Here is an 11,789-nt window from a genome sequence, read left to right on the forward strand (position 1 = left end):
AGTTTCCCTACAGTCTTAAAACTGGAGCTCAATCATGTGCTGCATGGCTGAGACCGTCACAGAGAATCATGTTTACAGGTCAATACAGGAAGTAAAATACAAAGGTACAGGTGAGATAGTGGAGCTGTGATGGCCGAGTGGTTAAGGCGTTGGATTCGAAATCCAATGGGGTTTCCCCGCGCAGGTTCAAATCCTGCTCACAGCGTCGTTCTTTAATTAACAGGATGAAATAATGCAATTTGACCTAATTTCTACCTGCAAAAAAAAAAAACCTGCTATCTTACGTCACTGACATCTTCATGCAAAAAAATTAATTCAAGCCTATGACACCTAACCTATGCTGCAAAAGTTAAAAAGAAAAACGTAAGGGTCATAATATGAAATAAAATATATTAAGAATGTTATCATAGGCAGATACAGAGAGGATTAAAAACCCGTTTCACCTTTTCTTTATTTGAGGCGCTGTTGTTTCTTAATTAAAGTGATACAATATGACCGTATTTAAACCTTTGTTAGTTTATATTGCAGCTGTTACGCTTCTGTAAAACACATAATGAGGTCCAAAGATCAGGATCATTGCCCTCTCTACGTGAACGCAGCATCGCACGCTTTTATCCAATCACAGTAGGAGCCTGAAGCAAAAGTCTCGGCGATGATTGGCCGAATCGTCCGTCAGTCATTGTTTTAGGGCGTCGCCACTCTCGGCAGCTGCCAGATTCAGAAGCAGAAAAACACGGGCTCGTGTGCACAGCGGGACGTGATGAATGTCGTTTATTTCCCAGCAGAGGTGTTCTTCTAAGTAACAGAGGTAAGCACCACGTTTCTAAACAAGTCATTCATGATAATATATTAATGCCAGATGTTCAACTTAACGGTCCTAAATCCCCTGATGTTTTCAGCACGCGCCTAGCTAAACGGTTGTTGTCATGGAGAGAGCGGTTAGCTTCTTTTGGCTTTTCTAACGTGATAACACCTCGTTTACCTTCACGAGAGTGTCGTCAGGTAGGAGACGTGTGTTGTCATTGAGTGGAGCGTGCTGTCTTGACTGTGCTAACTTAAGCTAACGGTAATGCTCATTGACAGGAGCGTATGACGTTAACCAGGGGTCCAGGGCACCTGTCTCCTTTACTCTTAGAATAATCAGTCTAATGATCGATGTTTGTTGTTGTTGTTTTTGTTGTTTTTTTTGGGGGGGGGGGTGGGGTTTTGTGTCCGATCCTGATTGTTTGTATAGTTAGCAGGAATGTTATGCACTATTCTGTTTGTGGGTAACATATAGCATGTAACCTATACAAACTGAAAATAAAGAGATTGAAAGAAAGAATGATCAGTCTTCTTTTGGGTTCCTTCAAGTGGGATGACATGCTAATTTAAGCCCCCACTTTATTATTTAGACAGGCAGATGGACAGACGGACAGACGGGTAGATAGACGGACAGACAGGTAGATAGACGGTCAGGTAGACAGATGGACAGGTAGATAGACGGACAGATGGACAGGTAGGTAGACGCACAGATGGACAGGTAGATAGACGCACAGATGGACAGGTAGATAGACGGACAGATGGACAGGTAGGCAGACAGATGGACAGGTAAATACTTTATTAATTACGCAAGGGGACATTTTTTTCGCTACAGCAGCAATTACAGTACAGGTAAATATAATAACAGAGTAAAAACTATTAAATATCAAATGCACAATATATACAATAAGAATAACAGAGTAAAAATATTAGATATAAAAATGCACAAAATATACAATGAAATAGAATCATTTATCCAATATGGATCATTTTCAGTTTCTGTCTTTTCATTTAACTGCTGATTGTATGTTTGCCATCCCTGTCTTCCTCCCCAGCCGTCACCTGACAACCCCCCCCACCCCTACCCTCCCCCTCTACCTCTCCATCCCATAATCACATCACCATGGAGACCACCAACAGCTACGTGCTGATCCACGGCAAGAACATCTCCCACGACACCTCTGCTGTGGGGCCCCACATGTCCATCGACAAGCTGTTCCCGGCTCTCCTGGAGTGCTTCGGCATCATATTGTGTGGCTACATAGCCGGCAGGTAAAGTGTGACGTGTGAATGTGCGATGTCCAATGGAAATATGAATGAGTGAACGAGCTCAAGTGTGTTCATGGCAAAGTCTTCCATTCCTTCCCCATAGGGCGGATATCATCACACAGAGCCAGGCGAAGGGTTTGGGCAACTTTGTGTCCAAGTTTGCTCTCCCAGCTCTGCTCTTCAAAAACATGGTGCTGTTGGACTTCGGAGACGTCATCTGGGCGTTCCTCTGGAGCGTCCTGGTCGCTAGGTGTGTGTGTGTGTGTGTGTGTGTGTGTGTGTGTGTGTGTGTGTGTGTGTGTGTGTGTGTGTGTGTGTGTGTGTGTGTGTGTGTGTGTGTGTGTGTGTGTGTGTGTGTGTGTGTGTGTGTATATCACGGTGGTTTGAGATCACTGTGACTCTTGACGCTCCCTTCTTGTGTGCAGGTGACGGTGTTTGTGCTGGTTTGTGTGCTGACCCTGATGGTGGCCAGTCCGGACTGCAGATACAGCAAGGCTGGCCTGTACGCCATCTTCGCTACGCAGAGCAACGACTTCGCCTTAGGGTACCCCATAGGTGAGGCGGACCTAAAAACCCCAACACTGAATACATCCATACAAAGACAAATACTGTGTTTTAAGACACAAAAAGCATCCCGCATCACCCCCCCCCCCCCCCCCCCCCCCCCCCCCCCCCCCCCCCTTCTCTCTCTGTAATATTATAAGGCTTTTAATTTACAGTCGATTAAAAGCCTTTACGATTTATTGCCAGTTGTCCTTCCTGCATTTGTAAGCTGTTGCTTTAAGCCATGCTAACCGTAGCACTGGTCTCTCTCTCTCTCTCTCTCTCTCTCTCTGTCTCTCTCTCTCTCTCTCTCTCTCTCTGTCTCTCTCTCTCTCTGTCTCTGTGTTTCTAGTTGACGCTCTGTACCGAAGCACATATCCAGAGTACCTCCAGTACATCTATCTCGTTGCCCCGGTCTCCCTCATGCTCCTCAATCCGATCGGCTTCGCTCTTTGTGAGGTGCAGAGGTGGAGGCAGGCCAGCCATTCACACAGCACTCTTGGCATCCTGGGAGTCGTATTCCTACAGGTGTTGTGTGTGTGTGTGTGTGTGTGTGTGTGTGTGTGTGTGTGTGTGTGTGTTTATAAGGTGATTAACTAGCCATAGCAAGTGTAACGCGCACCTTAACGCCCTCTTTCTGTCTCCTGTGCAGGTGTTGAAGAACCCGATAGTGTTCATGGTGATAATAGGAATCATCTCCCACTTTGCGCTGGGTCAGCACATCCCCGCCGTGCTGTCGGAGTTCATCGATGGCTTGGCCAACTCGTTTGGAGGCGCGGCCTTGTTTTACCTCGGACTCACTATGGTAGTTTGGGTTTTTCTTCGGTCTTTTGTAGCGTCCCGGTTTTCAAGCCTCACTGTGCGTTTAACATAACCGTTATTTAATTTTGATTGACGGCCAAGTATGATTTTGATTTCACATCAAAAGTAATGAGTAATGTTTTCCCTTTCTTCGGCAGGTCGGACAGCTTAGAAAGCTGACCAGAGACACGGGAGTCGCCTTGATTCTGCTCATCACAGCCAAACTGTAAGCAGGCCTGAGATTGTGTGTGTGTGTGTGTGTGTGTGTGTGTGTGTGTGTGTGTGTGTGTGTGTGTGTGTGTGTGTGTGTGTGTGTGTGTGTGTGTGTGTGTGTGTGTGTGTGTGATTAGATTATGTGGGAGTGGCCGACTTACAGTATACTGTATACAACTAAATAGTTACACACCCGGGCTGCTCTGTTTTTCCATTCTTTCCACGTTTTTTTATTTTTTATTTTTATTTGCTCCCAAGTCACACAGTCAGGGTTGCAGCTAAAAGGCTAAAATGTCGTCATACACACAATAATGAATAAAGTGTCTTCTCTTCTATAGGAAAACATAAAAGTAAGACATTAATTTAATGGAATACACAACTGTAGCTACAGTCAGATCCACTTGTGCTCCAGATCGAGCTGTAATATTATAAGGCTTTTAATTTACAGTCGATTAAAAGTCTCTCTCTCTCTCTCTCTCTCTCTCTGCAGCCTGGTGATGCCGCTGGTCTGTAAAGACATGGTGGATATTCTGGACGTGGGAGTGAACAGCACCAGCGCCAACCACACCAGTTTGTCCAACTTTGCCTTCCTGTATGGAGTCTTCCCAACCGCGCCCAGCGTGGCCATCTACGCCGCGCACTACAACATCGAGCTAGAGGTGGTAAGCGTCGCTGATCGGTAGTGATCCCTCTTTAAACCGGCAGCTTGTAAGAAATTTAGTTTTATTCAAAACCGAAGCATTGAAACAATATTTCAAAGATTAAAATAAAAACACGTTACGCTGTCCGTAAGTGGTGTCTTCCTCCTCTGTCTCTTCCCTTTTCAGGTGACATCAGGGATGGTGATCAGTACGTTCCTGTCCGCGCCCATCATGTACGTGTCGGCCTGGTTGCTCACGATCCCTCTGATGGACCCCACCCCCCTGGTGACGGAGCTGGAAAACGTCAGCTTCAACATCAGCATCGTCAGCCTGGTAGCACTGGTGCGTACGCCGATCTAATACCAGAGCTGTTTGTCGGACGGATAATGAAGGAGTACAGTAATATGAAACGTGCGATCATGTGACCTCTCGTGTCTCAGGTGTGGACCGTAGTGGTGATGCTGCTGAGCAGGAAGTTTAACAGACTTCCTCACCTCTTTGCCTTAAATCTCTTCCTAGCTCAGGTCAGTCACAACCTGATTTAAAGCTTTAAAAACATCTCATTGTGATGTGATCTATCCAGGAAATGTTCACTAAGGCTCTTCATGTTCACTTCTCTGTTCTACCTTAACCCACTCCACTCCACTCCACTCCACTCTAGTTTCTGGTGTGTGTCAGTATGATCCTGTGGAACTTCCTGGTGAAACAAGACGATAATCTGATCGGCAAGATTCTCACCTTCACTCTGCTCTATGGGTCTCTGTACAGCACCTACATTTGGACAGGTGAGTGTATAAGTATAGCATTTCTTTGAACACGGGTAAACCTGCTAGCGATACACTCCTTTCCCTAAAAAGGGAATTTTTTTTTTTTTAACTGATTTAGAATTTGGTGATCAGAACACGTTTTTTTTTTTGTGGCGATTGTATCTTCAGTGCTTGATTGAATGTGAGTGTTTTGCTCTGTTTTTTTCAGGTTTAATCCCTCTCTGTCTGGCTCTGACCAACCGAGATGATCTGCTGAGACTCCGACCAGGAGTCTTCATGATTTTGGGTTGGGGGTAAGTCGGTACAAAAATGTACTTTGGGCTCGGTTGACGCACTAGAACGAGATCTCAGGTATTACCAAACGCATACAAACTGTGTGTGTGTGTGTGTGTGTGTGTGTGTGTGTGTGTGTGTGTGTGTGTGTGTGTGTGTGTGTGTGTGTGTGTGCGTAGGGTTCCCTTCCTGACGGTCGGAGGTCTTCTGATATCAGGAGAGAGGACTGATACCATAGACTCTGCCTTCTTCTACGGCAGAGCTCAGGTTAGGGTTTCTCTCGGCCCTGAGCGAGTCTGTTTAGTTCCCGTTTAAATCGTATTAATGTAATGTAATGTAATGTAATGTATTATTATTTATTCACATGTTTCTTCTCTCTTCCTCCAGATCATCAGCACGGCGGTGGTGCTCGCGGTCAGCCTGGTGCTCGGTGCCGTATCTCTGATGGGTCTCAGCCAGGGGGACAGGGAGCAGAGCGGCTACCAGGCCCTGAACAGAGCTGCTGTGACGGGCATCGGTGACGAGCTGAGGACCCCTGGTGGCCTGGAGGAACCACAACAACAACAACAACAACAACAACAACAACAACAACAACAGATGGCAAATTCACCTGCCTGCAGCATCAACTCAGGTACCTCTGACCTGTGCTAATACAGACGAAAGTAACATGTAACCTTACTTGGACCCGATGATGTTTATATATATATATACGTATATATATATATATATTCGTGTATATATAATATTTGTACTGTCTCTGTTGTGTTGCCAGACCTCCACAGCTTCTCTCCTCTCCAGCCGATACCCGACATGATAGCCAGCACGCAGAGGGAGCACACCAACAGCACAGGTAACACAACTTTGCAACAACATTTTTTTTGTTTGTGCAGTTGAGTTAAGACCTGCTATCTGTCAGTAATGTATCTGAATCAAGCCAACACCGAAACCAACGTAATACAGCAGCAATAGTCCGTGTAATAAAATAGAGAAACTTGAAATAGACATCTTTTTATAAAGCTCCGAGGCAAATTTGTAATATCGGTGTTATATAAATAGAATGAACTTGACTTGACTGTGAGTACTGGGGTGTCTCCAATCACCCTGGAATCTTACGGTTATGTGTGTTTTCCTCTCCAGGCCACAGTGGGGCGCTGTGTGACGGGCTGGAGCAGCAGCAGCAGCAGCAGCAGCAGCACCAGGGTTCTTCCTCGTCCGAGCAGCCGCTGAACCTGCCGCCACCCGGGCTTCAGCCCACCGATGACAAACAGACCGTCAGACACGTCCTGCTCTGTCTGCTGCTCTTTGTCAGCCTGCTGGCGGTGAGGACAGAATACTCCAGTGATGAAATTAGACGGTCTAGTACTACACCTAGTAATCTATCAGTTCCCTGGTTGTCCTGTATGCCTTCACCACCCTGAGATCATCAGATGTGTCCTACATAGAAGTGATGGAGCGTTAGCAGTGAGTGGTCATCGACTGTCGAATGAGGAGATCAGGGCTGCAAACTCTGTTTCCTGATTGGTCGATTTTTTTTTTTGTTTTGTTTCTTCTCTCTGTGTGCAGAACCTGTCCAGCTGTCTGTGGTGGCTGTTCAACAAGGACCCAGGAAGACTTTACCTCGAGCTGCAGTTCTTCTGTGCCGTAGCCAACTATGGACAGGTACCGCTGAGCGTAGGGTGTTTGTTTGTTTTTTTTAAAGGCGTAAACACGAGCGGGTATGATTTCTTAAAGGTGTAAACACGAGCTGCAATCCATCTTTGTCCCAGGGTTTCCTGTCCTTCGGGATCTTTGGTCTGGACAGACACCTCATCATCCTGCCCTTCAAGAAGAGGTGAGGGAGACTCTCATTCCCGGTTTCTAGATCCATCTGAGATCAAATGAGGAACACACTAACTGTAACTGTAACTGTGTGTGTGTGTGTGTGTGTGTGTGTGTGTGTGTGTGTGTGTGTGTGTGTGTGTGTCAGGTTGCTGTGGCTGTGGCAGGGCAGGGACGGTGAGGACACGAGTCCCTCTGGCGTACCGGAGGAGGTCAGACTCACCTGCACCCAGTTCGTCCGCTACCACAAAGACCAGTGTGTGCAGGACATAGTGCACACGCGCAGGTACCAGTTTGGGCGTGTCGCATGCCGTAAATGAGCATGGATTTTGATTTTGCTCCGTTTTTTGGGTCGGAGCTGCTTGGCTGCGTCCCCCGTCCATTTCCGCATTATCACTGTCGTGTCGTCATGTCGTCTCCGTGTCCTCGCCGCGTGTTATTTCTCCGTCTCGCTGCAGCTGCCGAGCTTCTTTATCCGCCGACTTGTTCTCGCGTTTGAAGCAGAGACTGCGCGTCGCACCTCTCACCACGGTCTGCGGTACATGCATGAATTATTATATCAACGAAACGTTAGCTGTGACTGCTGCTGTAGTAATAGTCTTAATTCTTAAGAACAGAAAAGAGAAGAGCTGTTTAGATTGTTCTTGTAGAAAAATGTTGAATATGAAGACACTTTGTTTCTGGATGTTCATGAGTCCTGGGTGCTTTTCTTTTCTTTCATTCTAACACATTATTTCTATTCCTTTCTTCTCCTTTTTTATTTTTTGAATCCTCGTGCTTTCCTTCCTTCCCCTCATGTTTCCTTTTATTCCTCCCTGCTTCCTTGTGCCTGCCCCCCCCCCCCCCTTTTTTCCCCCTTCCTTCCCTATCACCCCAAAGTGGCTCAGGGGAGAGTGTGAGCGCTTCGACAGGTGAATCCTTCCTCTGATAATGACAGGTTCGGAGGAGAAGGAGGACTAGAGGAGGAGAACGGGGCCTTGGGACGTCCCCTCTCCTACGAGCCCCGGTACCTACACCCGCATCAGGACCATCAGGACCATCAGGACCATCAGGACCTTCAGGAGCGACTAAACCACGAGCCGCACGATCTACTCCAGATTCACCGATCGCCCGATCCGGATGATTCCCCCGGTCGGTGTTGGCTTCCATCCCGACCCCGGCTTGAGCCCGACGATGAAACCCAAGCACATATTTCCCACTGTGACGCCCCAGAGGAGCAGATTCCCCAGCTCCAGCCTGACCAAGCTCACGACCCGACTACTCCTCACCAGCGCGGCCCTGCTTCGACCCCACCCCATCTCCATCAACCCCCCCGGTCCCATTTCGAAAGTGCGTTTCTGGGCAGCGACTTGGTGGACTGGCTGGTTGAGCGAGGCCTCTGCGCCGGGCGAGCCGAGGCCCGACTGTACGGCGTCCGCCTCCAGCAGGGAGGAGTGTTGGATCGCCAGGCGGGTTGGCACAGCTTCGGGGAGGAACCGTCGGTGCTGTACCGCTTCACGAGGGGGAGAGAGAGGGGCCGAGTGGGGGAGTGGTCCCAGATCATGTGAGAGGAAGCGAGGACAAAGGGGAGGAGAGGAGGTGCTACATCAGCTCGCTTGTCCGCTCCGGCTTCACGCCGTCGGCAAAAAATTCCAGCTAATTGAGAGGCTTCGTTTGCAGGTCCTTGGAAAATATAAAACAGGGGAGAGGAGAGCTGTGATGCTCAGGGTGTGTGGAGACAAGAAAGAGGAGGAAACAAGCGCTCCCTGCTGGTACTTCTCCTGGTTCCCGACCAAGTCTTTCAACCTTTTGGTTAGCTTTTTTTTTACTTTAGTCACCTAAAACTTGATATTTTTCTGTTTTTTCTGCGTGCCAACTTCACAATTTCAAGTTGCCATCCACCAGCCTTCCATCCCTCAAACGTCGTATTATTTATGTGACGAGAGCAGAGCAGTACACCGACGGTACCGCCTGCGTTTGCTCTCAGCCAATGGAGTCGCCGGTGGCGTTCTCGGCCGCTCCGTCGTGTTTTTTTCCGTTCGGCCGTGAAATCAACCTTGAGGCGTCCCGTTATTTGATATTTTGCACGTTGTGTCTTTTGAACCACTCTGGTCTGCGTCGACTACTTGCATGACTCCGAGCAGCTCAGCCTCCTGCTCAGCACTGAAACCTTCTTGCACTGACCGAGTAAAAACATTTCTTCCTTTTTGTTTCTTTTTAAATTATGCAACTCGCCGGACTGGTTTGTCTCGTGACGACGCTGCGGACGGTGTTTGTTATCTTTGCATTGTTTAGTTGTGTTGGACTTCAGCTATGAGGGGGGGAGGAGGAGACGGATACAAACTGATACGATTAGTCCTAAACTAATTTATAATACGTTTATTTACGCTGTAATTCATTCACACTAATGAGCCGTTAACACGTCGTTAATAGACGACGCTACAGATATTGTTTGCCTGTTGAGTTGCTGCTGATCTGTGATGGTTACTATGGGCTGTAGAGGTAAACGCCACACTACTGTCGAGCTGAAGCTGTGACCTGAAGCATGACGTCCAAAGACCTAATATTCCTCTGTTCTTCTGGATCCCATTTCTTCTTCATCACAAACCTCCCAGAAGAACCATCTAAAGTGTGTGTGTGTGTGTGTGTGTGTGTGTGTGTGTGTGTGTGTGTGTGTGTGTGTGTGTGTGTGTGTGTGTGTGTGTGTGTGTGTGTGTGTGAGAAGAACTGAGGGGTTTTGACTAGTGTGTTGTCGGTAGACAGGATTAGTGTTACTGGGTGTTTTTAAGTGTGTTGCTATAACGACTGTGTGGTCACGAATAAACTGTTTGCATCCAAAAAGCTCACCTTTTCTCTTTGTCGCCACACAATTATTGATTCTGGTTCATAAGTGAAAACGGACATTACAGGTTTTATTACATGACGCACAAGATGCACAGGTAGTTCCTTTTCAAAGAGAACTAAAACCTTGAGACCTACGGTAAGCCCTGTTAAAGCTTTAAGCAACATTGTCAACAACAACAACAACAACATGTATTTTACTTTCCACAGTATTCAGAAGTGACTCTACTCCATAACTGTAAACATCCTGAACTCCACTACACTGTCAGATATGACAATTGATATCCAAAATACTACAAACACATTTTTACAAAAGATAATCTTGAAACTAGGTTCATCCTGAAATGCGTCTAAATAATACAATAGAGACAAATGTTGGTTTCAGACTGTTTCTACATTTTCTCTGTTTTTTTAATAAGAATCTACAATTTAAGACTTCTTTATAAACTCTCTGCCCTGAAAAATACGGATTTAAAAATAAATAAATAGTACAATTCCAAACTTGTAACATACCGATAGCAACGGACTTAAAGTGGCAATCTCAAAGATTTTTCGTTTTGAATAAATGTCGAGTCACTTGATTGAGCCGATGGCCCTCGAGTTGACTTTCATTATGAAGTAGTCGGAGTAATGAGCGGTGCTACTATCGCGCCTAAAATCGGATCACGATTGCTCACCGAATGATGAAAAGTGGCCAAATATTGGCTGACTTCTAATATTATTGTCTTCTACGGACAATAGTTTGCTTTGCTGCGCTCAGGCTTCCCGTCTCCGTTCTATTAAAGCACGATTCCTGTTGACGCCGGTAGACGGGAAGTCGCCGAATCAACCGGGACTGAAATCTTTAGGATTGCCGCTTCAAAAGTGCAACAGCAGTTAAAGGCCACATTTTCACAGCAGCACAAGATGTGATCTTCTCATGACGGTCTCCGATCCGTTTCTGTTCTTCTGTAAGGAGGATCTCGTCTCCTGATACCAGACAACCGGAGATCTCAGCCTTCTGATCGTCTTGATTTCTAAACGCAAAGCTGTTTCTAGAACAACAAACGGGTCGATCGCAACCCTTTATCTGCAGACGCGCAGACGCATGAAGATGCCATGCGGGGATAACGCGCCGCTATTGGTCAAAGGGCATCCAGGAAACCGGCTTACCAGGAACGCTGCTCTAACAGGAAGTCAACGTTTCTGTGACTTCCTGTTTGATCTTCGAGGGCAGCTGAAAACTGTCCCGACTTCCAGCTTTTTTGTAAACTCCCCTCAGCAGCAGCAGAAGCCATGTGACCAAATTACTGTTTGTCTTTGCTTTGTTGAGACCGTCATGAGAAGATCACACCTGACGTGTCCTCTGTGAATGCAGCCACAGCTGCATTAAGACGTGCGTAAGTGCTTTAAGACAACAAAAAGACATTCGATCTTTAGACTTTTTAAAAGTCCAAATGTGCTAAAAACTGTCTTTCCGAGCAAATCCCCCGGGAACATATGTGAGGAGGAGAGACGTTACTGTCCGGCTGGTTAATTGTCTGATCTCCATACCGGAGCGTCCTGTGCAGCTCTTTATTAATGCACCGCAGAAAATCACTTTCAAGCTCGAGCGATAAGTTGGCGCCGGACGGAAGGTCGGAAATTTACGACTGTGGTCACGATGGACGGAGAGAGAGAAATGCGGGAAAACAACATGGCGCACGGCAGACGATTAAAGCGCGATGGGGATGGAGACCGGCAGCCAGCGATCGATGGCACATGTAGTTGGGGTAAATTCAATAAAAGAATCTAAGTCATTCCTCAGGTTTAAATCATTAAAAAGCCAATTTTGAAAAAGTCTTAAGACAAGACGATGCAACGT

At 46.8% G+C, this 11,789-nt stretch overlaps 1 protein-coding gene and 1 non-coding gene across 3 annotated transcripts; both read left to right on the forward strand.

Moving 5' to 3' along the window:
* The first annotated feature begins 123 nt into the window (after positions 1–123).
* trnas-cga (transfer RNA serine (anticodon CGA)) lies at positions 124–205 on the forward strand. The gene has a single exon. It is a non-coding gene; the product is annotated as a tRNA-Ser (tRNA).
* Positions 206–714: 509 nt separating this feature from the next.
* On the forward strand, positions 715–11,620 carry LOC137880549 (lysosomal cholesterol signaling protein-like). Of its 2 annotated transcripts, none has more exons than XM_068721959.1 (20): positions 715–808; positions 1,857–2,073; positions 2,174–2,319; positions 2,494–2,625; positions 2,966–3,141; positions 3,266–3,418; positions 3,573–3,640; positions 4,118–4,289; positions 4,455–4,610; positions 4,709–4,792; positions 4,930–5,053; positions 5,244–5,328; positions 5,488–5,575; positions 5,696–5,939; positions 6,081–6,158; positions 6,446–6,627; positions 6,872–6,967; positions 7,075–7,139; positions 7,275–7,412; positions 8,064–11,620. In XM_068721959.1, exons 2-20 carry the CDS (start codon positions 1,925–1,927, stop codon positions 8,671–8,673), a joined length of 2,946 nt encoding a protein of 981 aa, XP_068578060.1. In that variant the 5' UTR covers positions 715–808; positions 1,857–1,924; the 3' UTR covers positions 8,674–11,620. The 2 variants fall into 2 exon arrangements, with proteins under 2 accessions (XP_068578060.1, XP_068578061.1); XM_068721960.1 differs by having other exon boundaries at positions 8,006–8,148.
* Positions 11,621–11,789: the final 169 nt, after the last annotated feature.

Source organism: Cebidichthys violaceus, unplaced genomic scaffold (genome assembly GCF_023349555.1).
Source record: "Cebidichthys violaceus isolate CVI_PGR_0920_01 unplaced genomic scaffold, fCebVio1.0.p SCAF_286, whole genome shotgun sequence".
In the NCBI taxonomy this organism is placed as follows: Eukaryota; Metazoa; Chordata; class Actinopteri; order Perciformes; family Stichaeidae; genus Cebidichthys; species Cebidichthys violaceus.